The sequence below is a fragment of the Arvicanthis niloticus genome, chromosome X (assembly GCF_011762505.2).
Source record: "Arvicanthis niloticus isolate mArvNil1 chromosome X, mArvNil1.pat.X, whole genome shotgun sequence".
Classification (NCBI taxonomy): domain Eukaryota; kingdom Metazoa; phylum Chordata; class Mammalia; order Rodentia; family Muridae; genus Arvicanthis; species Arvicanthis niloticus.
The window spans coordinates 107,702,897-107,728,057 of record NC_047679.1 but is presented as its reverse complement, the minus strand read 5'-3'; the positions used below and the strand labels follow the sequence as shown (position 1 = coordinate 107,728,057).

Below are 25,161 nucleotides of genomic sequence, written 5' to 3'. Positions count from 1 at the left end.
GGAAAATCGTTGAAAAATCTTATCTTCAAGATACAGGATGCAATTTGATTTGTTTTGTGACTATAGTTGTGTTTAAATTAAAATCTTCCTAATAATTGAACTCGGCTTACTAAAAGATTCTTCTTTCCCAGACACATTAACAAATAGTGTGAAATCTTTTTTAGAAAAAAATGTAAGAACCTTAGTAGTTATATTCTATGTGCTAATCTCAAAGTACTGAATTCATGACATCTGACTTAACATCCACAAAGTGCCTAAAGGAACGAATCCCCACTTTCAAATATGCCTCACTTTGAAAGGCTTTGGCTATAGGTGTAAGATTTCAAAGCTCTTCTCTATTTAAAACTGCTGGCTGTACAAAAGAGAAAATAAGATTCACTTCCATCTCTCTGTGCTAAAAAAGATCGTGAATTTTCTCAGAGAAATTGTGTGGTCTTTAAGTAAGTAATCAGCCTCTATTGAACCCCATAAACAAGTAGGAAGCATATGCTGAACTCGGATTTTTAAGCTCAGAGCATATGAATTGCCTTCCACTCTCGTCCTGGTGCTGGGGGATCCTAGAATAGGGCCTTAGTGTTTGGTCGTTCAAAAACTACCCTAAATAAAAGGCTGCTTATGAAATGAGCATGAAAGGAACTGGTAATATGCTGTATTTGTGTAAGGTGTCTTTTATAGGATGCTGACCTGTCTCCTTATCAACATCAGCTCATTAATTTTCTTGCCATCTCTGTTCATTTATTAGTGACTGATGGGACATAGCATGTTGAAAAGAATCTGAGACTTCTAAAGGACATAACACATTGGTCAGTTCACTGGACAGTGCACATGGGAAAAGAACCTAACCTTCAATCACTAGTACTTTAACCTTTCTTAGTTTCCTGCTAGGTAGTTAAAGAAGAAAAAGTACAATTTAATTCTCAGAAATAAACATTCAATGATAAAAAGTTTATTGTTTCCTCTATAGGATGGCCTTGATTCTTAATTTTAGTTAATTTTTTTAACCTTTCAATTGATGAAGAACATTTTTTTTCTTGTCAGCCAGCTTAGGAAGCTGTGTGTTGCTTTGCCTGCAGCCAAGAACATTACAGTTGAAGCCGTGTATTAGTAATTAGTCATTACAATTACCCTGTCTTTTGTAGTAGTTTAAATGAGTTTTGGTGATAGCATCTCAGAGAATCACACACTGTTGAATACTGGGTAATAAAAATTTCATGTTATTAGTTTGTTTTCAAATCACAACTTTATTATTAATGAAATTGTGCCTTATTTAAAAGTAATAAAGTGACATTTCTCATTAGAACTGTAGGAGAAAAAACTACTTTTTAGAAATTATTGCTATAGCTTTTTATAAACTTGCTCCTCACTTTATATGGTTATCACAGTGGCTAGTAAATGTTAATTAGATTACTGGTTCTGCACAGAATACTTTTCTAAATATTCAATCTAGTCAGAAAGGATGTTTCTTTTTAGATATTTTAGAGGAATAAAAGGGAAATAGAAATTTCCTGGTTCTATAATCATAGTGATGGTTCGTTGCTTAGGACTTTAGTAAGTTATGTCATTACTTAACTGCATTTAATATCTAGTGTTGATATTTTTAGGAGACTGCATTCTTAATGAGATATAAGAAAGATTAATAATACACTGGCAAAATTGATAACCTATAAATGTTCTGATGGGTTCTTCTTTAGTATGGCATTAGATATGACCTAAAAGTGGAAAGAAAGTTCTTAGGAGTGGGAGGGCAGAGAAAGGACGAGCAGATGGGGAAGAAGTGGAAGCAGAGAGAAACAACAAAAACAAATTTTTCTTAGAAAAACACAATAAAACCCGATTCTTTGTAAAGTCAATTACATTTTAGCTTATAGGAACCTCTTTGTTTCCTTGTGTTTGAAAGACTAAAATGGTCCCTCTCTGCCTTAATTTTGAAAATGTCTTAGAACAGAGAAGGTAGTGATTAACTTTGCTATGTGGCAAAGGAATCAAGGAAATACTTTGGTAGAAGAGGTACGTTTCGCCGGGCAGTGGTGGTGCATGCCTTTAATCCCAGCACTTGGGAGGCAGAGGCAGGCGGATTTCTGAGTTCGAGGCCAGCCTGGTCTACAGAGAGAGTTCCAGGACAGCCAGGGCTACAAAGAAAAACCCTGTCTCAAAAAACAAACAAACAAACAAACAAACAAGGAAAGTAATGAGCAGATAATGAGTTCCAGGACAGCCAGGGCTATACAGAGAAACCCTGTCTCAAAAAACAAAACAAACAAACAAACAAAAGCTATGTTTCAATTTGTGGAAACAGGATTATGCAAAAGCGATAAATAAGCCCAGTATATTCCAAAAGTAATTCCAAGTGATGGAGAAAGCTGCTTCATTGAAGACTAGATTGGGTCATTAGTGTATCGGAAGCAGTGGAGTCAATGACAGATTGTAGCAGAGCAATCAGATTTATGTATTGTAAACACTGCTCTGTAGATGTTTACATCACTTACCAGTTATAGTAAAAATTCTCAAATTTATTTCTTCTTCATTCCCTATCTTGTTTTGCTCTCTTTGACCAATGTACCACTGTCTGTCCTTGAGTCATTTCTTTCTACCAGTTTTAACCTTGAAGTGACACTGATTTTATTCAAGGAGATCAGCATAGAATCTTACCCAGAGTACACATTTAGGTCAATAAACTAACACAGATTATTTGGGCTTCAGTTTGTCCCAACCCCTGCAATTGAATAAGTTTTGGATGGACTCTGAGGAGTTGCACTAATATGCTACAGTTTATTTCTGACCCCGTGTCCTGCTAGATTTTTGACTGTAAGTCCTGTAGCTTTTATTTATTGGTATGTTTATATATCACTTGCAAACAACATTTGTGTCTACACATGTAGCTACAGTGTTTCATTTTTGCAATCCTAAACTATTTGGACAAATAGAAATATAATTAGTGGACTAAACAGGGATCATTTTGGGCATTTACTCCAGTGCATCATTAGGTGGACTGTGATAACATATTTCATGAATTATCAATGTTTTTAAGTGACAGTACTTACATAAAAGCATCTCACCATTCAAAACTTACTTGGAAAATGTAGGCTACCTTTATTTGAACATGAATTTCCATCCACCTGCCAATATTGTTGGGCTATGAATGTCTAGTGTATACTGCTATTTTTTTTTGTTAGTATTATAAAGGTTCAAAAGTGTTTTCAAATCTGGGAAATATACTGCAGGATTTGCAGATGAAGATATTTATTTTAAATAAGTAGGTTTTTTTGGGGGGGTTAATATATAGGGAATACATGAAAGAACGAAGGAGAAAATATGCCCGTTTTGTTATACTGAGAATTCTATAACAAAATTCTGACCTTACAGAATTTCATGTACAAATTTATAGATACACATTTGGAGTCTAGTTGTTTTCTTTATTTTACCTTTTTTTTTTTTTTTGGTTCCTTGCTCATCCATTTTTTTTTTTCAACTCTAACAGACAAACTGGATCTCACTACTTGTTTCATATGGCATATAGGCTAAGAATTATTTTTATACTTTTGTAAAGAAATCAAAACAATGTTTTGACATATGAAAATTATAATACAAAATTTCAGGATTACTATTTGTGCTTAAGAATTTATTTGAACTCGGGTACTGCTCAGTTGCACATTTTCAGTGACTAGTTACATGTTACATTGGAAGAGATGAATAGTGTGACAGAGACTGTATCTCTTATAAAATTGACAATATTTGCCATCAATTCTAGTCACCAAGGCAGTAACTCAAGGCATAAGCCTGGAGATAGGAGCTGAAACACACACCATGGACGAACACTGTTTATTGGCTTGCTTATTGTGGGGGTTTTCAGCTGCTTTATAGTATAACCCAGGACCACCTGCCCAGGCACTCCCCTACAGCAGAGAGTTCTTAATCTTCCTAATGCAGTTTAATATAGACCCTCATGCATAAATTTATTTTTGCTGCTATTTCACAACTGTAATTTTGCTACTGTTATGAATTCTAATGTAAATATCTGGTATCTGATACACAACCACCAAATGAGTCATGATCCTCAAGTTGAGAACTGCTGCCCTACAGTGTGCTGAGTCTTTTCATGTTGATTATTAATCAAGAAAACGTCCTGCAGATTTTTCCCTCTCCACATTTCATTCCATCTGGATCCCCAGAATATGGAATAGTTATACGCACATTCAGGTCAGGGGTTCCTGTTTAATCCTCTCTGAAAATAACCTCAAAGGCAGATGGAGGGCTGTGCTCTACCAATCTGTGAGCTCAACTCCATCAAGTTGACAGACAAGATTAACCATCCCAAGTAGATTTACGTGTTGTGCATCTTCCAAGAAACGTTTTACAGGAAAGATGGGTAAAGAGAGGATATTTACTCTAAACATGGGGTATTTATGGTTCTACAGATGATTCTGGTTGAGGGAGCTGTCTTGATACACAGGGTTAGGCAGGGAAGAAAGTGACTTGTTCTGTTTGACTATACAGGTTAGGTATGGAACCAGTTGTTAGATATCATAAGATAACAAATAGCAGTGTTGCAGAAGGAAAGGTGTTTGAGTTGTCAGAGTTGAAATAGCCAGGTTTGGAGAGTAGCAAGTACTCTGACATTGGCGGAAATCAGATAGAAGGCCAGGCTGCATGACTTATTAGCAAGATCTAGTATTGAGGATTCCTGTATCAACTTGAATAATTTTTAATGTTAACCTGTTCCTAATTTTGAGTCTGAGATTTTTATGAAGTGCTAATCTGTATAAAGGAGTTTCTGAACACAAAATACACATTGCTTGTATCTCCCATCCGGCTCAAAATTTGGCACAGAGCTCCCTTTGTCAGTGAAATTATGTATAAACCTTTAATTCTTTTTTCCTTGACCTGTATATAACTTAGCTTTAGCCATTGCTATAATTTTGTGTATGATTTGCCAAGTTGGCTTCTACTAAGTATTACTTCAGAACCAGAAAAATGTTTTGTACCAGAAAAATAGATTTGGGGCATGCTGACATTGAATCTTGCCACGGAGACTTCCAATCTACATTAGAATGCTAACAGCTTTGAGTAGTTTGTTTGCCTCTTTGAGTTTCCCACACGTGTGAACACAGAATTCTTAAACCATTTCCCACAGCTTCCAACCCAGCAGAACAGTTTTTCAATTTGTCGTTTTTTATTGTCTTCTGTCGCCCTTAATTGCTTTGGCATCTCTTTTCTGACTCCCCTGTGTTATTTTTCCTTCTTCCAAATTCATTCCTAAATCAAGAGTGGGGAATCGGTGAAAGAGATAATTAGACTACAGAATTATAGAAGTTGTTTGACATTCCATGAACCATTCCCTTAACCTCAGAAAAATAGGAAGACAAGAAACAGAGAAGCCGAAGAGAACAAAAGTGCTTGTCCTTTCTTTGTTGCCTTTCTGAAGAGGTTTTTTTGTTTTTGCTTTTGGTTTGGAGTAGTTAGTGACAGGTTCAAAGGAATCATGGTGAGAATTTATTTGAGTAGTCTATTTTGAATCATTTTGAAGTATCCTATCTCCTTACATATAAGACTGTCTGAAAGTATTAGTATTTGTCCCTGAATTATTATGTGAACCATGAATATGTATCTAGAGATATCTGCAGTCACAGGCAACTATTACTTATTGAGAATAATAACAGCCAGAGGGTATAGCTTAATGATTCAAGACTCAGCTTTTTATAAAGAACTTATGTAGTCTCCCTAGCAACCAAAGATCAGATCTCATCAGGGTCAACTTAGCCCCTTTTATAATAGACAAATTGAATAACATGTTGTTTAATTTGTATGTGTATGTATTATTGAATGAAACTATGATGACTATTTGGTCTGCATATTCAATGTCTTATTACTTTGGTAAGTAATCAAAATTACAGTGTTATTGTTATCAGTTTTTCTAATCTTGGGTAATTATGGATATCTAAGAAACTTGAAAATTCTGGTGTTGCAATGCAAAAATTGTTTTTGTTTTTAATTGGAAAACACAAATTTGTTAATGTGTAATATCTTTCTGGCTAGTCTCTCTTTTTATTTGTTTCTTTTGGGGCTTGAATTAGACAGTAGGAAAATGTTTGTTAGTTGATAATATATTCATTTTCAACATTTCCTGTGTTGTGCAGCAGTTTTCTGGATCTTGTTTAGAAAGATAAAACTGTTTTAAAAGTATTTTTTGTTATTTCTTACAACTATATAAATTTTCTTTTTTTCAAGATCTAAATGATCATTTTAGAAAAGTTGGGAATATAGATGCGAGTTGCTGTGGCAAAAGATTCTTTAGAACTTTGGTGTAAACACATCCTCTACAGAATAAATAGACCTAATTGCTTAAAGAAAAATTCACTGCTGATCCTACTTTCAGAGCTAGCTAGTGTCAGCTACTAGTTAGTGTTCTTTCAGCTACTTCCAGTGTCTGCATCTTTATTACCAATCACCAAAAATTTGTTTCAAGAGTTAGAACAGTAGTTTTCCTGCTATCAGTGTTATAAATACTTTCTTGAAATATTTTATGTATCTCCTTATTATAGCAAGTGTCTAAGAGTTGGATTGTTAAGTCACAGGATGTCAAATTTTAGAAATATTTCTTTGCTATTTGTAATTAATTTTCTTGAAGGGTAGTGTATCAGTTTGCTGCTCAATGCTGTAACAAAGAACCACAGACTTGATGGGGTAGGCTACACTTCTTTTTTGTTGTCTTGTTCTGGAGCCAGGATTAAGGCACCAACAAGGGTAATCTATTGGGTAGATGGCCACCAAAAGTGATGGGAAGGTTAGTAGTATCCTACCCCTCTGGACTCATTTAACCTTAACTAATCCTATAAATTATGCTTCTCTAAATATAGTCAGAAGATGGCATTGGACCTCATGGATCTCCTAAATATGACAGTGAGCACTTTAACTGTTTAATTTTTGGGAGAAAGTTTAGTTTAGTTTATAACAAGTAACATTGTCATTCAACATCAGAGAATGGAAGTTCTCATTTACATCTTATTGCAACCAAGTGCACACACTGCACTCGTGTGCACAAAGCATGGGCACATCACTACTAATGTGATAGATATGGCGTTTTGCTTCCCGTTTCTTTGAGCCTTGGTTTCAGAAAGCAAATTGTGTGTGTGTGTGTGTGTGTGTGTGTGTGTGTGTGTGCATGTGCGCAACATGCATGCGTATGTATTTTGCTAGACATGTTGCACAAATGCTTTACCCCTGAACCACATCCTCAGGTCTTGAAACTAAAAAAAAATCTTGTACCAGGCATGGCAAGATGACTCAGTGTGTAAGAGTACTGGATGTTCTTCCAGAGGAAGAACATGGTGGTTTACAACTGTCTATAACACAAGTTCCAATGGATTTGATGCTTTCTTCTGGCCTCTGTGCTTACCAGGTACACATGTGGTGCACAGACATACATACATGAAAACACTTATAGGTATAAATTAAAAATAGATCCTTAAAAATCTTTGAAAGTTTGCTGAGTTTTCTATTCTTAAACTTTGATTATTTCTATTTTTCTTGAGTTTGTTCTTAATTGCTAGAAAAAAATAATTTTCGATTTGAGTGTTTTGTGTTTTGTCAGGCATTTTCTTCTTATACAGAAAAGGAATCATATATTTAAACATTATTGATCCTTTGGTATTAATCCATTATTTACCTTTAAACACAGCAAAGTGTACAGGGTTAATAATAAATGAGTTTCCATATTAATGAATCATATCTTTGATGCTCACCATACATTCATAAAGTCTGTTTATAGTTTGCAGGCATTGATTGCTGGCAATAAAATATAGTAGTGGCAAGGTTAATGCAAAAATCTTTTCAGATAGTACTTACTCTGAATTAGCAAGTTCATCCCTGATTCCCAGAACTTAAATCCCATAAGATGTATACTGAGACTTATGTTGGCAAAGTAGCTTTGGGAATGGCTGCATCTTACAGTGATCATCAGAGACTGAAAGGTTCCATAAAGCCCTGTAATAAAGAAATCTGTTTTTTAGCAAACCACAACCAATCAAAATATAGAGTTGTAGAGCTCAGTCCCGATGGATACAAGTTGAGTAGCTATAGTGTAATATTGCAATAGGAAAACTCATTATTAGTATAATTCATTAGTATAATCTATTAGTAGAACTTGTTGAGATATCATTTGTACAGGCATTGTATGTGTGTATGTGTGTATCTTCATGGAATGTTACCATTTGTAGACATATGGGAGCCATTGTTTCCACAAGTCAGTTGCTAGAGGTACTAGCAATATACATTCTTCTATTCTTAGCATTGAACAACCATTGTTCTGTTTGAGTCTCTAATTCTATCCTTTAATGGTGTGTAGCCAGGCACAGTGGCCCATACCTGTTACCACAGCATCTGGGAGGCCGAGGCAGGAGGATTTGCTGAGCATTTAAAGCCAGCCTGACCACATAGTGAGTTCTAGTTTAGTATGGACTAAAGAGTGACACCATACCTCAAAAACATGTCATATAAATGGAAGCATACTAGACATTGCCTTTGTGATTGGATTTTTCACTCAGCATAATTCTCTGGACTCCATGATGTTTTAATGCATAAATAGTTCCTTCCATTTTATTGTTGAGTAGTGTTCCACAGTAAAACAGACCAGCTTGTTTAACTTGTCAATCAAATGACACAGCCCACCTCTGTCTTACTGGGACTTATTAATACCCAATAGGAACAGTGTCCTAAAGAATGCTAGTTTGATGGGAGGACAGAGATAAAATACAAAATTTGGAAAGCTTCTTCTACAGAAATGATACAGTTAAAGAAGTATAGTATCTTAAAATTTTTTTTAAAGGATATGTTTTAGAAATTAAGTTCTTTATTATTTCATTTAGGAATTTCAGAGACGTTGTAATACTTTGATTTCATTGATTGAAAAAGAAAATATGGAAATTGAGGAAAGAGAGAGAGCAGAAAAGAAGAAACGGGCAACTAAAACTCCAATGGTAAAATTTTCAGCATTTTCCTAACTTTTAGGTAGATCTCTTTTTTTTTACATAATTACAAATGTTTATACTATGTTTAATGCTGGGTTTTATGAAATGCTAATTTGTTTAAGATTGAAGAATTACATCATAAACGTACTTCTTTTTTGTTTGAAGAACGTGTGGTTAGGAATTCCCTTGTTACGAGACTCAGTATTTAAACAGTATTTAATAAATTCCTCACAAATTTAAGCAGAGGCATAATGCAAGTGAGATCCTGTGAATTGAGACTAGGTCGCCGTGGGGGCAGCGGAAGGTTAAAGTAGGAATGGGATGGGGAAGACTGAAACCTGGAGTTCTGAGTTGATCAAATAAGTTGTTTAATCTTTGTGGAACTGTGTATACAAATGGGAAGGAACCCTGAGCAGACAAGATAGCCTGTTTTGGCACTAAGTTAACTGCTGGATAAACATGTGATTTTAATCCTGTTGGGTTGCTGTGTATATCTATAATTCAAAGTATTCTGTTTGAGTGTGTTAAGTAGTTCACCATATTTCATCAAATCTAAGATGCTTTCTGTTGTAAGATACAACATTTTTTGTGCCACTAAGAGATATGAATGCCAAGTATCATCTGTTATCAGTTGTAAGATACATCCTGATGTCAGAGATGCTAGTGGGGAAAAGAAAAGTGCATCATAGAAGACATGAAATATGGTGTGTTAACATTTATCTTAATGTTATAAAATAACACTCATAAATAAAAATTTCCCCAGAAACTTTAAATATTAAGTAGTTCTTTAAGATAAAAGTACATTTATAAGCCATGTGTAAGTAGATACTTGATGACTATTTTTGATGGATATTTTATGTCTTTTCATAAAAGAAACACCTTTAAAAGTTATTTTACATTGGGTTATATAGTTTGTTGGGCTATATAGAACATTAACTGTGAGTCTAACATTGAAGTGAATATTCATGTTAAAATTTTTAATGCATTTACATCCTAGATTTAACATTGTTGGGCCATTTAAAAGTGTGCATATTGGAGCAGAATATTTAATCTGTTTCCATTTTAGTCACAGAAAAGAAAAGCAGAGTCAGCTACTGAGAGCTCTGGAAAGAAGGATGTCAAGAAGGTGAAATCCTAAAGCCTAGAAATAAAGTTTTAAATGGGAAACTGCTATTTTCTTGTTCCCATCTTCAAATGCTAATTACCAGTTCCAGTGTATTCATGGTACTCTAAGGAAAAAAAGAAATACTCTTTGGTTTTGATTTCTTGCATATTTTATATATTTTACAATGCTTTCTACCTGAAATGTGTAGCTTTCTATTTTATGCATTCTAGTATTTTGTGTACTGTATTTTGTGCATTTCATGTCTTCATCAAATTCCTCTCAGTCCTTGTTTTTTTGAAGCTTGTGCTGAGGTTTTAGCTTTTCTATGTTTTATATGCCGCTGCTTTGAAAGAGAACCTAGATTCTATAGCTGTATTATTGTTGTTTCAGACTTTAAATTTATATGGCTGTGGAAAAATGAATTAAAATGATTTGAGGAGAAAGACTTTTTCACTTCTTTGTTGCTTTCTTTTCTATTGAGTCTGGGCTTGTGTGTGTTACTGCATACTGTGATTAGCATAATAATTGTTTCTTTGAGGTCATCTAAATACTTTTTCCCAAGAAAATAAAGGGTGAGAAAAGAAAAAACCTTAAAAATAAACCCTAAAATTTGATACTGTGCTTGCTGTCAGTATTCGTTACATTTAAATTATTCTCTAAATATTCAAGTGGGAAAATATAATAAAGGACTGTCTATAAGAAATGTAATTATTTCCTGTTTTTTTGTACAGTAGAAAGCCATTGTGTTTACTGAATTGTATTGCTCATTGCTGTGTATTTTGGGTTAAAGGTAAAACTTTGCTTGCTGATTGGTTCATGATCATCTATCCCAAAGAGCCAATACAGGGGACTCTAGGTGTAACATATAGATCTCATTACGACTAAATTATAAGATGATGACATAGGTGCTGTGCATTGCAGAAGAAGGGAAACTGTTTTCATTAGGGATACATTCATGTTCACATAGCAAGCACAGAGCATCGGGGGTTTTGAAAACCAATAATTTGTTTCTTGCTCACACTGCAAATCCCATTCAGGTCAGAAAAATGGGATGGGAAGGAATGTGCTTCACACAGTCACTCACTCAAGAGTCTACACTGAACTGAAGTTCTGCTGTTTTATAGTTTATCCATCTGGGGCACACTGCCTTTTCATCTGGCACTGTAGGAGAAGGATAAGAGTCAGGAGAATTTCATACAGGCTCTTGACTGCTTCAGCCCAGAAGTGACACATGTCACACCTCCTTAGATTACATTGTCCTCAGCTAGCCACATGACCCTGTGCATTTCCAAGAAAATAAGCAAATGTAGAGGAACAAACGGAGATGGCTACATTACTCTTTCACTAACTTGTGCTATGACCCACAAACTGCAATCCAGAGCTATTAAGCTTCAAATCAGATTTTGGGATTTTTCCATTCAAATGAGTTGAAAAGCTCATATCAGTCACCAAAACTGGAGAAAGTGATACCTGGAAGGTCACTTGATGCCCCCAACTTCTATGTATTAGAGAAACCTTTGTTTGTTTGTTTGTTTTCTGAGAGGGGGAAGATGAAGGGAGGGAACATGCGCACTTGGAAATGTAAGTCTTTACATCTTATTCTTTCTCTGTTAACCCAAAGTGGTTAATGTGTAAGCTGTACATGTCTGCTGTAAGGAAGAAAATTTGCAGGTAAGTTCTTCAAGCTTGGTCCATAGCATGAGTTGTACCATCCAGCTCTCGAAGACTGTCAATAAAATCTTGAGGCATCATCTTTAGAAACTTGTGAAATGGTTTTATGTAAGAGTCACAAAGCACACACTATACATGGTGAAGCATGGCTTTTGTTTTTAAAGATAGGCGATTGCGTTACTGAACTTTAATTAATTACTTAGCCTTTTAAGAAGACCACCTATACAGAGATCACCAGAGGATAGCATAGTCTAAATAATGTCACATTGAAGGCACTGTAAGACCCCATTTAGTTGTTAAATTTCCAGGGAAACCAAACTGGCACAGACGATTTTAAAATTCCAGTAGAGAAATAACATTTCAAACAAGAGGTCTAGAGTTATGAAATCATATCCCTCGAGGTGGCTGCCATGTTCCAGAGAGAAAGATGCAGAGGCAGTTTGCCACATCAGCTGCTTGAAAGCCAGGAGAAGCAGAACAGAATGCCACATATGCACCTGGAATTTTATAAAAACACAATGGCCCTGCATGTGGCTCTCTAGCAATAGCATTCTAATTGATTGCCAACCCAATTCTTTGTCTGGAAAGTGCGCAGGGGGTAAGGAGGTGGAGAAACATGGACCCTTTGGAGTCTCCTTCACTTAAAGAATCTATTCTGAAGACAGGGGCTGATGAGGTCCCCAACAACAGCAAGGTTTCTATAGGGTCCCTCATAAAGTAGCCATCTTATCTCTGGTCTAATTGCCTTATACTCACAGGATGAAGCTCAGTCATTGCTTTCTCATCCCCACTCTTTGGATCTCCTTGGTGCACAGTCTGATTGTATATTTTTTCTATGTTCATGAAAATGTGCACTTTGAGGCCCTCTGTTTACGACAATTTATTTAATAGAACATTTGCAGCTACATTGCTTGCTATGATACATGTTTTGGTTTGAAAGAAAAAACCTTCCATTTAACTGGTAGAATTACCCACTATTGCTGAAATAAAATGCCATTTCCCCAAGTTTTTTCAAAGGTTTGTCCTTGTGGCCTAATTGTTCCTCCTATTAGCAGTACTTAGGTTTCCCTGCCTGGTGTCAGGCCCACAATTAATATTGAAGTCCACATTACTTTCTCTCCAGATGTTTTTTTTTTTTTTTTTTTTTACCAGCTCCTGAAAACCTCAAATTGCTACCAGATTACTATGTTTTTGTACCATTTATCACTTGCTACTCCTCACAGTGTTTTCTCAGGCCAGCTTTCTCTTTTGCTTTTCCTATTCCCCATTCTTTCACTGGGGTTACTTATGTAGCTCAGGCAACTTATGCTTTTCAGCACAATTGGCTCTGGGGTCAGTTCTTAAATACTTGTACTGGAGTCAGAATTGTCCTTAGGTTCTGCTTCTGAGGAAACTCACAATAAGACATCTTGCAAAGATAGTCCTTCCTTGCCCTTAGTGAATTCATGAAAAGCTGGGAGATATGTAAAGATCAAGAAAGTAAAGAGCCAGGCAGTGGTGACACATGCCTTTAATACCAGCACTTGGGAGGCAGAGGCAGGCGGATTTCTGAGTTCGAGGCCAGCCTGGTCTACAGAGAGAGTTCCAGGACAGCCAGGGCTACACAGAAAAACCCTATCTCAAACAAAACAAAACAAAACAAAACAAAACAAAAAAAAGTAATGAGCAGATAATGAATCACAGATTTGTGTTTATAATCATCGAACTCTAAGAACAGTTAGTAGGCTTCACTGGGACATGGGCAACATTGGGTACTACTTTCTCTCTATTGACAAAATGTTCTCATATCATCAATGGCTGCAGTATTGGAAATTATTCGGTACAGGTTACAAGATACCTAAGGGTTGGTGGGCCAAAGCTGGTGTCTAGGCTATTGTCTCAAAGTGTTCTCCATGCTAGCTGGCACTCTGCCAATTCCAGTGGTGTGTTGGACCAGGTCTTGGACTTTATTTTTGAGACAATTTTGAGCAAAACCACATTATTATTATTATTAGATAATTTTATAGAAGTAAGAAACAGCAGATAATTCTTCGTCTTGTGTTCTAGTAGTCTGCAGAACAGAAATTTGGTGAGATGATCATACAATCAGTTCAGATCTAATTCTTATAAAAACATGTTTAGTCTAATTATTAGTATTAATTTTATTTTTGTTTATTTATTTGTGTTTGTAATATATACCCCAATAGCTGCCTCCCTGTCCCTCCCTCACAGAGTCCCTCCTTCCATTGCCCCTCCCCTTCTCCTCTGAGAGAGTAGGGGCCACCCTGGGTATTCCTCCACTCTGGTGCATCAAGTCTCTTCAGGGTTAGGTGCATCAGCCCTGTTGGGAAATGCATTCCAGAGACACGGATAGCTCCACTCCAATTGTTTGGCAACCACACGGAGACTGAGATGCATGTCTGCTACATAAGTTGTTGGGGGCCTTGGTCCAGCCTATGAATGCTCTTTGGTTGGTGGCTCAGTCTCTGAAAGTCCAAAGGGTCTAGGTTAGTTGAATCTGTTGGTCTCCCTATGGAGTTCCTATCCTTTTCAAGGCCTTCAATTCACCTCCCAAATCTTCCATAAAAATTCCCAAGCCCTTATAATTGACTGTGAGTATCTGTATCTGTTTTAGTCAGCTGCTGGGTGGAGCCCTCAGAGGATAGTTATGCAAGGCCCCTGCTGCAAGAATAACAGAGTATCAGTAATAGTGTCAGGGATTGGTACTTGCCCATGGAGTGGGTCTCAAGTTGGGCTGGTTATTGGTTGGACTTGGCCTTTTAAAAAATTTATTTATTTATTTCATTGTGGCATGGTGTATAAGCAGTATCTTGCAACTTGGCTTCATTCACAATCTGCACCAGCCGCGCAGGGACCGAAATTAAATTGTTTTCACCTGTGGAATAAACACCAACAGCCTCCTTTCCTGGGCCACAGCAAGCCCTTAGCCAATCTTGTAGCCTCTTGTTCTTACGAGGGACAATGGCTGTACGGCATTTAGCTGTGGCATTTTCAAAAATCATCTGTTTTATCACTGGCATTGCTTGCTCTGAGCTCGCGGGGCACTCCCGCTCTTGTGACACTTAATTTTTTTTCAATCATTGGTCTAGTGAATTAATCATTTGCCTTTCTTTTGGGAAAATTATCTAGGCTATTATAGTCAGATTCAACCTAAACTTTTAAATTAGCTTTAAACCTTGCTTTAAACCTTCCATATTTCCTATAAGACCTGCCTTTGCACCTTTGTTATTTTCACTGTTATATGAATATTAGACTTTAATAATATGCTAGACTAGTAAATAATGTGGGCTACTTTTGAGGGTCTCTGTGCATCTATAATATGTAGATGGTAAGCACTAATCATATCCAACTCTTTCTTTTGTTTTTGTTTTTTTGAGACAGGGTTTCCCTGTGTAACCCTGACTGTCCTAGAATTCACTCTGTAGACCAGGCTGGCCTCGAACTCAGAAATCCACCTGCCTCTGCCCTCCAAGTGCTGGGATTAAAGGCGTGTGCCACCACTGCCCGGCTCATATCCAACTCTTTAACTCACATTCTAAATACAGTTTTGAACTAATGTATCTCCTTCAGGAGACAAAGCCTGTTTGACATATCCAAGACAGAATGTCTTTCCATAAGGCCAGAATACAACCATTAGTCTTTCTTTCTTTCTTTCTTTCTTTCTTTCTTTCTTTCTTTCTTTCTTTCTTTCTTTTTTAATTGGATATTTTATTTATTTACATTTTAGATGTTAACCCCTTTCCCCATTCCCTCCCCACAGAAACTCTCATCCCATCCTCCCTCCTCCTGCTTCTATGAGGGTGTGCCCCCACACACCCACCCACTCCCACCTCCCTGCCCTTGAATTCCCCCTCACTGGGACATTAAGCCTTCATTGGACCAAGGATCCCCCTCTCCCACTGATGCCCTTACAAGGCCATCCTCCACTGCATATACAGCTGGAGCCTTGGAACCCTCCATGTGTGCTCCCAGGCTGGCAGTTTAGACCCTGGGAGCTCTGGTTGGTTGGTATTGTTGGTCTCCCCATGGGGCCACAACCCCCTTCAGCTCCTTCAGTCTTCTCTCTAACTCCTCCATTGGGTACCCTGTGATCAGTTCAATAGTTAGCTGTAAGCATCTGCCTCTGTATAAGTCAGGCTCTGGCAGACCTCTAAGGAGACAGCTAAATCAGGCTCCTGTCAGCATGCACTTCCCGGCCTCCACAACAGTGTCTGCACTGTTTGTTGACTGCACATGGGATTGATCCCCAGGTGGGGCAGTCTCCAGATGGCCCCTCCTTCAGTCTCTGCTCCACAAGATTTCCATGGTATTCCACCCACTGCTTTCAGGCATGTGTTATCTGCATTGTTTATAATTGAGTAGATGGCCTTCATTAATTACAATTAAGTTTGAGATTTGATTATATCATTGTGGGTATATCAACAAGTCTTTTTATATGTTTTTTCTGGTTTCTAAGATCCCAAATGTTCCTCTTTTTCTCCATTTCCTAATTCTTTTTTTTTTTTTTGTTTCTTATAACTTCTAAAACTAAAACATCCCCTGGACAAGCCTGTTTGTTCATTTAATATATCCTATAGCTACTGCTTGCTAATCAAGGGTCTTTAAGTGTGTCTAGGGCAACCCAATTCTCAGAGCAAAGGCAATCTGCTTCCTAGCCATTACTTAGTGTCTTTCTTGCTTTAGGTCTTTTTTCCTCTTTCATTAAGTTTCATTCTCCATCTCAATCCATGAAAAGCGCTCAGTCTATTTTGTTAGTGAACTTTCTGTCCCTGCTTTCAATGGTTGCACTTAGACTCTGAAATCCACAAGCACTAGACGTTTGGCTAAGATTCTTGTTCAAGAAGCAGTTATAAGGAGTCTGTTGTCAAGTGGTTAGTCATTGCAGTTCACTAGTGGTTCTTTCTTTACCTGCTCTTAATATGTAGGTTAAGGTTTATACAATTTAAAACCAATACGAGAATACCTTCTGGGGCACGGACTTAGGAGGCTATATTGTGATACCCAAAGATTTTATTGCACTGTCAGTTTTTCCATATCTCTGAGCATAGTTTAAAGAAGAACAATCTGACTTTGACATCCGGTTGGCTACCAGAGTACATGGACGTTATGATCTAATAGGCTACATATACATATATGAGGCAGTGTTATTTATATAAAAGAGACTTAGCTCATGTGGAACCTTGTTGCTCTTGCAGATTCAAATCATGGTCAAGGTAATCTCAGCTTCTCAACTGTCATGTTTTCATGAAAACTGACACCTGTCAGGTACACACAGGATTATATCCTAGGATTCTACCACCAGTGATTCAAGTATGTGGGCTGTCTAGTCTCTGTAACCTTATTTTTCAAAACAATGCCACGAGCAAATAGTTGCTCTTGCCTTCTTAGATGGAGTGTGTGTTAGAGATGGAGATTGAGTTTGAGATGCAGTTAAGGGATAAATCATGGTGATAACCAGCCCAGGAATATTTGAGTCCTGCGTTATCCCTACCATCTATTTTTATTCCACAAAAGATACGTGTGCCCCAAGGGTGACAGATGAAGCACATATATTTTATTAAGTAGGACATTAGCCCCAAACCTTAGTTCAGCACTCTACTGATCTAGTTTTGATCATTAAGGGATCTTAGGATGATAGCCTGGAACTCAAAACTGAAAAAGGATGAGTATTCCCTTAAGCCAAAAATCAACTTTCTAAATTTGCTGTTCCAGCAAGAAAAATAACCATAGCTACCAGACTAGAATAGAGACTTCCTATCTATGTGGTATTGCTTATATATTTTCAGGGCTCCATACACTAGAAATTGTTCTTCAGTACCCAAGGATATTACCAATCATTTTAGTACTCTTCTGCTACTAAGAAGGTAGTTGGGGAGTAGACCGGAGAGGATCTTCAGACTTCTTCCTTTGGAAATCAATCTGGTCACCAAGATTAGACTGCTCAGATTCTGTAGTGGTGTCAGTTTCTACAGCTCATGGTTGATTATACACTCTTATGTGGCTAGAACATTGAGTAAAATAGAAAGTATCACAAGAAGCATGTTGATACATAAGGATTGAATCTAGGGCTTTGCACATGCCCAGTAAGGGCTCTACCACTGAATTACACCCATAGCCCCAAAACTCTCAACTTGTGCTGAGAACCATATCCTCTACATGAGATATGTTGCTACATATTAGTGTGTGTGTGTGTGTGTGTGTGTGTGTGGTCATGTATTGGTGAGACTTTCATTGAGCCCGAGCCCTTGATATACATTTTACTGTATATCAATGCCAATATTTTGAGTCTTTTGAGAGATGGCAACTGCTGCTGGTCACCATACAGCAGAAAACAAGTTCCTTTTATAAGCTACAACAAACACACATCTGCTGCAATGTGAATATGCCTGGGCTTTGAAATAGATTGCTTTATTATTTTTTTCAAATATCCATCTAAACTATGCATGTATGATTTGCATGGCATCATTTTCCCCTGTGGCAATCTTCCATAGTGTTAGGTCAGTGCTGTGACACAGCAAGCTGCACTGTGTGTGACTCATGGAACTGCAAGCTGGGATTGTCTTGCAGGAGGCTTGGACTCACTATACTGAAAGCAAACATCATGAGTTCTATTCAGAATTGTTAACCCAAGGCTTTGACAACAACTGTGTTTGTTTTGGCTTTACTTTAGTTAGAATCTCTATCAGATTTTGTTGCATAGCAAATCACCCTAAAATGTAGTGCCTCAGAAACAATATTTAACTTGTAATTTTGTTAGGTTGGCAGTTTGGGTTGACCACAATATGTCACGTATCCGGTTGTCTAAGTTTTTTTTAATGCATTCACAGAAATACTTATGAGTTGAAAGGGGGTATTAAATGAAACTCTGAGGAAAGCTGAATTAGTATAACTCAAGTGGGCTGTATTCTGAGTGGATGAAAGTGCAAAATGCAAAACAAAAATGCCTCTGCAGTCAGATGTCAGGATCAAACTAGGTTATCTTATTTTGTCCAAGAAGGTCCTGAGGTCCAGGCTAGCAATCAGGCATGAGACTTCCAACTCTGGTATCCAAGGAGTCTGCTTCAGAACAAGCCTTCACACCTCCCTATATCTGCTACCCAAACTGTCAAGGTCTGTGATCCCCTGATTGCCATTTCATTGTTGTTTGTGCTGCAGCTTTATTGTCACCTGTTATGACTAAATCAATGTGTCCAGGGGCCCTAAGTGAGATCCTTACTGAGGCCACCATTATGTACAAGTGCTGTAGTAAAACCTATTCTAGAAATTAAACACTTCAGCTCTTCAGAAACACTATTCATATTGAGCATCTCACCTTACAGATTCAGTCCTGTGTCAGTCAGACGACATGGGCTGGGGCAAAGACTGGCTCAGTGCCTTTCATTCCTTCCTACTTTGATAATCAAAGCTTTTCTGTGTTGTATGCCCTGTCCAGAGACACTTTGGTATACCCCAATGAATGCTGCTACTTTAGTTACTCTTTCAAATGTACTTATATATCTGTCATTCATGCATCTATTTATTCTTTCATGGACTAACTTCCAACTAGACCTTAGATCAAACCCCTTGAAAGAAGGGGTTTTGTCTATGACCACTTTTCCCATAGAATGTTTTTCAAGCTTTGAAGTCACAGGGATGACCTGTTTGTCTCAGTTTTGTTTTCCCATTGGTCTGTGTCTCTCTTCAGTTGTCTCTGTTACTGTATACTTAAGGCAGATGCTTAAAGTAAATACTACCCTCTGCAGATATTCTAGTAACTAACTTGGATTACATAAATCACAATAGGATGGCTATTAGAAAGGCCTCAGGCATTAGGAATGTAGATACTTATGTATGTTACTTCTGTTACTTTCCAGGTAGCAGGATACATGTCTTTATGTCTCTGTCATCATCTTTCTCTCCTGTGGTTTTGTTTTTATCTATTTGTATCTATTAGCTTAAGACAGTTGCTCTCAACCTCCCTAATACTGTGACCTTTAACCCAGTTGCTACTTCATAACTGTAATTTTCTACTTTTATGAATAAAAATGTAAATATTGGATATGCAGGGTATCTGATATTCAGTCCCCTCAGATTTATTTAGTTTGGGGGTTCATGAGCATCATGATAGAAAACATGGCAACAGGCAGGCAGGCATGACACTGAAGCAGTACCTGAGAGAGCTTACATGTTGAGACAACAACCATAAGACAGACAGACAGACAGACAGAGAGAGAGAGAGAGAGAGAGAGAGAGAGAGAGAGAGAGAGGTAATTTGAAATGTGGTAGGCTTTTATAATGTTAGAGCCCACCTCCAATGACACACCTCCTCAAAAAGGACCATACTTCCAAATCCATCACAAACAGTGAAATCTCTCACAAACTGGAAATCAAGCATTCAAAGTTATGGGTCTATGGTTCCATTCTCATTCTAGCCTCGCAGGTACTGAATGTACCTTAGGATGATAATCAAGAGAAGGTTTTGTGGAGGTAGTAATGTCTGAGTCAAACATCAGCTAACTAATGTCAATCCTAACAAGGGTGGTAGCAATGGATTGAGGGTAGTATGCTTTACACAGAAACATGCCAGGCAAAAGAGTATGTCTCAGTTGTTAGTGGAGTAGGTATTTGAAATGTCTATCTTCTTTCCCTAGTACATTTCCTGAGTTTGGCTTCTGACAAAGCATTACCCCTCTTTACCCTTGCCTTAAGGGATGATCTAATGATTTTGTTTCTTAGAATTCCATGTTGTGTGATACATTTGCTCTCATCTTATTATGATTGATCATGTTTCTTCTGACCTCAAGATACATTCTTGTAAACCTTTGCCCTTATTTCTCATTGTTAAGTGTTTTCAAATTCTGAGTGGGAGGTTCATATAGGTAGATTGTCTCCTATGTAAGGTCACTTATAGGTAAATGTCTTTGCTGACTTGGCTATAGGTTGGACATGGGTCATGTTCTATGGCTGAAGGGTGAAACCATATAATACAAAGCTGGTCATTATAAGCAACAGGATGCAAGAAAATAGTGTATTATCAGGCCACAACTGACACCTCCCTAAAGTCTGTTTCTTGCCAATTAGTGCACTAATATTCTCCTCAACTCAATAACAACGTTGTCTTTGCCTAGTGTCATTCAACTCTTATACATTAACCACAAAATCCTCTTCTCCAGGACAAAGACAAGCCAGTTTCATTTGGAAGCAATTCCAAAGGGACACATTAAAAACTGCCTGTCAGTTATAGTGTCTGTAATATTTAGGGGATGACTTGATACTTCCAATTTTCTTGGCCTGCCATTTCCTAGAGTGCATATTGCATTGTGTAGCTACTTAGAGATGGTTAATTATTAGTTGGAGGCAATAAGCATAAATATATTCCAGAGATGTGAGTTCTTTTATCAGCATTTCTGAGAAACTGGAGAATTTGCCTCAAGGGGGTGTTGCCTTTGAGATGCCTAAAGGGCAGAAGTGGTCTGCTTCTAGCTAATGCTGCACCCTGGGCAAAACCAGCTTATAGATTGGGTTCACTTACAGTTTGGATTTTTGATCAGAACCACATGGATGGCCTGTGACTGCTAAAGTGTACCCTCTGCATTTCCAAGTCAGTGGGGATTTGCATTCCTTCTAAGTTTTCAAGTGGTGTTCCTGTTACTGAGGTACTACATTTTGAGACACATCATTCTTTTTTGGATGATAGCTTGAATCAGACTTTTGGTGGCTGAGTAGGAGTGGGTTTCTGCTGTATTGATAAGTTCCACCCAGAAAAAAAAAAAACATTTTCAAGGCTGTCTACTAATTTCATTTTTCAGAACCCTTCATTTTGTAAACCACAAACAGGTCTCCTTGGGTTTTGTCCCTCCTGGTAGCAGGTTTGACAGTTCTTTCCTATGTTCTGCTGATTGCAATCTTTGTAGCTACTTTTATGATTAACTGTTGCCACTTGGATGATTGAATCTTCAGCTCTTGTCATCCACTGTGTTTTCAGTGATGCTATTGTCAGAACATCTTCCAAATTCATTTCCTGCCAGGATAGAATTAACCTTCATGTACATCAAAATTCCCAAGACTGGGAATATGGTCAGCTCATCACTTTATCTTTATGATTGATTCTCATTGTGAGTTCATCCTGAGTTGTAATGGCTCTAGCTAGTGGAGACCAGAGTCACAGGATAAATATCATAGCTGACTAGGCAATAGGTGTTTTGACTGAGGGCTTAGTGTTTGGAAAGTAGTAATGGACATTTTGAGTACTGTAGATTGACTGAGAGGGTTAATTTATCACCAACATAATGATAGTTTAAGTAATATTAGTATATAGTATATTATTGAATATGACTCAAATTAAAATATAATACTAGCAGTTATTTAATAACTAACTGAGCAAGTGACCTGATCCATTCCTACTATTCACAATAACTTCTGACTAGCCAGCAACAATAGATTTGTTTGTGCTTTAGACTTCAGCCTTGGAGCTAATGTTAGCTTCCATTTTGATTTGCTAATGTCTATGTGGTACCAATTACTATTTTGGATGCCACTCCCATGACTTAGACAGAAGGTCAAAAAGTTACATTACAAAGAAAAATACTCATACTTATATAATATGTTCTATGTGTATAGTTATTTTGATATAGTTGCAAACCATGTATTTAGTGGTTTAGTTAATTTTTTTAATAAAGCAATTTTAGCAATTACTACTCTGAATTAAGCACTTAACAGTAGTTTTGTTAAACACACACACACACACACACGGAGAAATCATGTGTTCAAATTGTTTTTAACTGATAATCATTGCTTAGGTTCATTATGTTTTGCCTGAAAAAATAAATTTGGTCCTAAATAGGACTGATTAAATTGTTGTAGATCAATATGACATACCAGCAAAACTGAACAAAAGAAAACATTCCTCTGTTCTTTGCAGAGAAGAACAGATTTCATAGCAGAAGCAAATCTATTAGAATGTTCTACAGGGCTGTAATAGAAAACAACATCAAAGCAAACCAAACATTGTTGAATGTTTTTATTCCTAGTAGGAATTCAGCATGATGTTCAGTGTCTGGCCACAGTGGTATACAATGGCTGATTGAAGAATTCAGTAAATAACTGTGTCCCCAGATGGATATATAATAGTTCCTTGGACACACAATTCTTTGAAAAATTGTAGAATTTATCAGCCAACAGTGAAGTATATTAGAATATAAACTATTGCTCTGAACTTCCCAGAACATCGTCATGGTGGGTATACTTCCCAGCAGTTGAAATGTTTGCTAAAAGAGCTACATTTTGTAGATCTCATTTAAAGAACATAGACTTTAGGAAATACAAAAGGAGCAAAGATCATTATTTAATAATTGTATCTTCTGTTGACCCATTTGGTGTCGAAAGTAGCAAAAACATACAGCTACTGTTTATTAAAATAACAAAGCAAGGGTATAAAGCAGCATGTGTACTTGTATGTCACGTGCAGAGCAAGGATCATTGTAACCGAGCTTTTGGGGCTACAATAACTATGAGGTTTAATTGTATTTTTTCACTTGGCTGCCATGTGGGCTTGATACATTACCTTACTTATGAATGTTCATTTGCCTATCTGTAATATGCTTAGGATTGACATCAGCTCATATTTGCAGCAGGGGTAGAACACTTGTTCATAGTTGAGCTCTGTTCTGCCTGGAACAGTGTTTACTCTGATTGATGGGTGTCGATGAGAGCCTTTTAATGAAATAGTTTTGCTGTTGCAATTAAGAAGACTTGATAAATAGAGTTATTGGGAACATGAAATGAGATAGTATGAGGTTCCTGATACAGAGCTACTACTCAATAAATATTCCTTTTTATTCTTCTCTCAAAGAACTGAACTGAAGAAAAAATTTGTAACAACTTTTATTTTTGTTCTTAATAGGTTAAGGAGTGTCTAACCATTTGACATTGTGACATGGTGATCTGCAAACAAGTTGGGCTGAATTCATAGCTTTCATGGGTGTGGCCCTAAGGGTGTGGGTTGGGCAACCTTTGTTACACATTATATTTATTCAGTACCCATTAAACAAACATGAAGTTCTTATTAAATGCCAGAGTATGCTGGGACTAAAAGGATGAACACTGCATAGTTTTGAGATCATGGTCCCTGTTCTCTCTCTCTCTCTCTCTCTCTCTCTCTTTCTCTCTCTCTCTCTCTCTCTCCTCTTTCTCTCATTATTGTGAGTGTGTGTGTATGTGTTTAGTTAGTCATTTGTACAGAAGACAGAGAAGGATGTCCACTTCTATCATTCTCCAAGATATTTCTTTAAAATGGGCTTTCACTGAATTTGAAAAAGGCTGGTGGCCCAGAAATCTTCTTATCTTCTGTACCCACCACAGTGTTGCTGGGTTTATAGGTACATAACCATACTTGGCTTTTTTTTTTTTCTGTTGGTGCTAAGGACTTGAGATTTGAAATCCGATTCTCATGCTTATCTCGCAAGTGATCTTGCTTTCTGAGGCATCTACACAGTCTGTCTCTGATTTTAATCCAAATAGCTGGAAAAGTCAACAAAACTTATACTTCTATGCAAATGTAATATAAAGACTTTATTTAGGCAGGTACAGCCTGGCTTGGCTTGGCAGCTGACAGCAGGCTGGATTTCAACTCCTAGATGATTGATTGTAGGTAGTCCTGAGAATTGTTGTGAGAGAGATATTTCCCATATGCTTGTAGTGGGAGGAGGAAAATTCTTAAGTTTTGCAGAAAGTGGCATTTGGTCAAATGTAGATGCAGGAAAGAATGGAAGAATTTGTGCAAAAGGAGAAATATGAATGACCTGGGAGATTAGGGGAATTAGAAATGTTTTAATCCTCAGATAATATATTTGGAATCTTATTTTCAATAAGGAGATGACAATTCTATTAAATACTATGATTATACTATTTGTAAATTGATATTTCCCCATCTTTCTAGGAAAAATGCAAAATAATATGAGCTACATGATAGTTTAAATTTTCATTTGTATTAAAAGTTTTGCTTTCAGTTGATGAGAACACACTGTTCTTTAAGGTTATTTGAGGTCATCTAGTGATTTTTTTACAGGTCTTGGGCTTAGACAAAGATCAGTGATCAATGAAGGATAAATGAGTCAGAGAAATAGTGCTTAGTCAAAAAGATTATTGAACATCTTGCCACTGAATTATGGATTCATGTTTCCTTCATAGAACATTAAATCATACTTTCAGAGCTTTGAGATCTTTGGAGACCATTGGCTGTAATCTCATTTCAAAAATGATTTTATTGTTCTTCTAAAAATGGTACATGTTCATTATAAAAATTCTAGCCATTCAAAATAAAATGTTGAGAGCTAAAACTCTTCTAAATCTTGCCATCCTGCTATGATGACTATTAACACACGGTCAGCCGGTTTCCTTATATATCATTGTGTACCTGAAGACAGATGATAAGTAAAAGGAACC

General features: G+C 37.1%; 1 protein-coding gene across 1 annotated transcript in view; it reads left to right on the top strand.

The window, feature by feature from the left end:
- Smarca1 (SNF2 related chromatin remodeling ATPase 1) overlaps positions 1 to 10,255 on the top strand; it is a 74,313-nt gene extending 64,058 nt beyond the window's left edge. Inside the window, 2 exon segments of the mRNA XM_034485783.2 lie at positions 8,862 to 8,972; positions 10,030 to 10,255. Coding sequence (XP_034341674.1) covers positions 8,862 to 8,972; positions 10,030 to 10,101 — 183 coding nt within the window. The 3' untranslated portion in view covers positions 10,102 to 10,255.
- Positions 10,256 to 25,161: the final 14,906 nt, after the last annotated feature.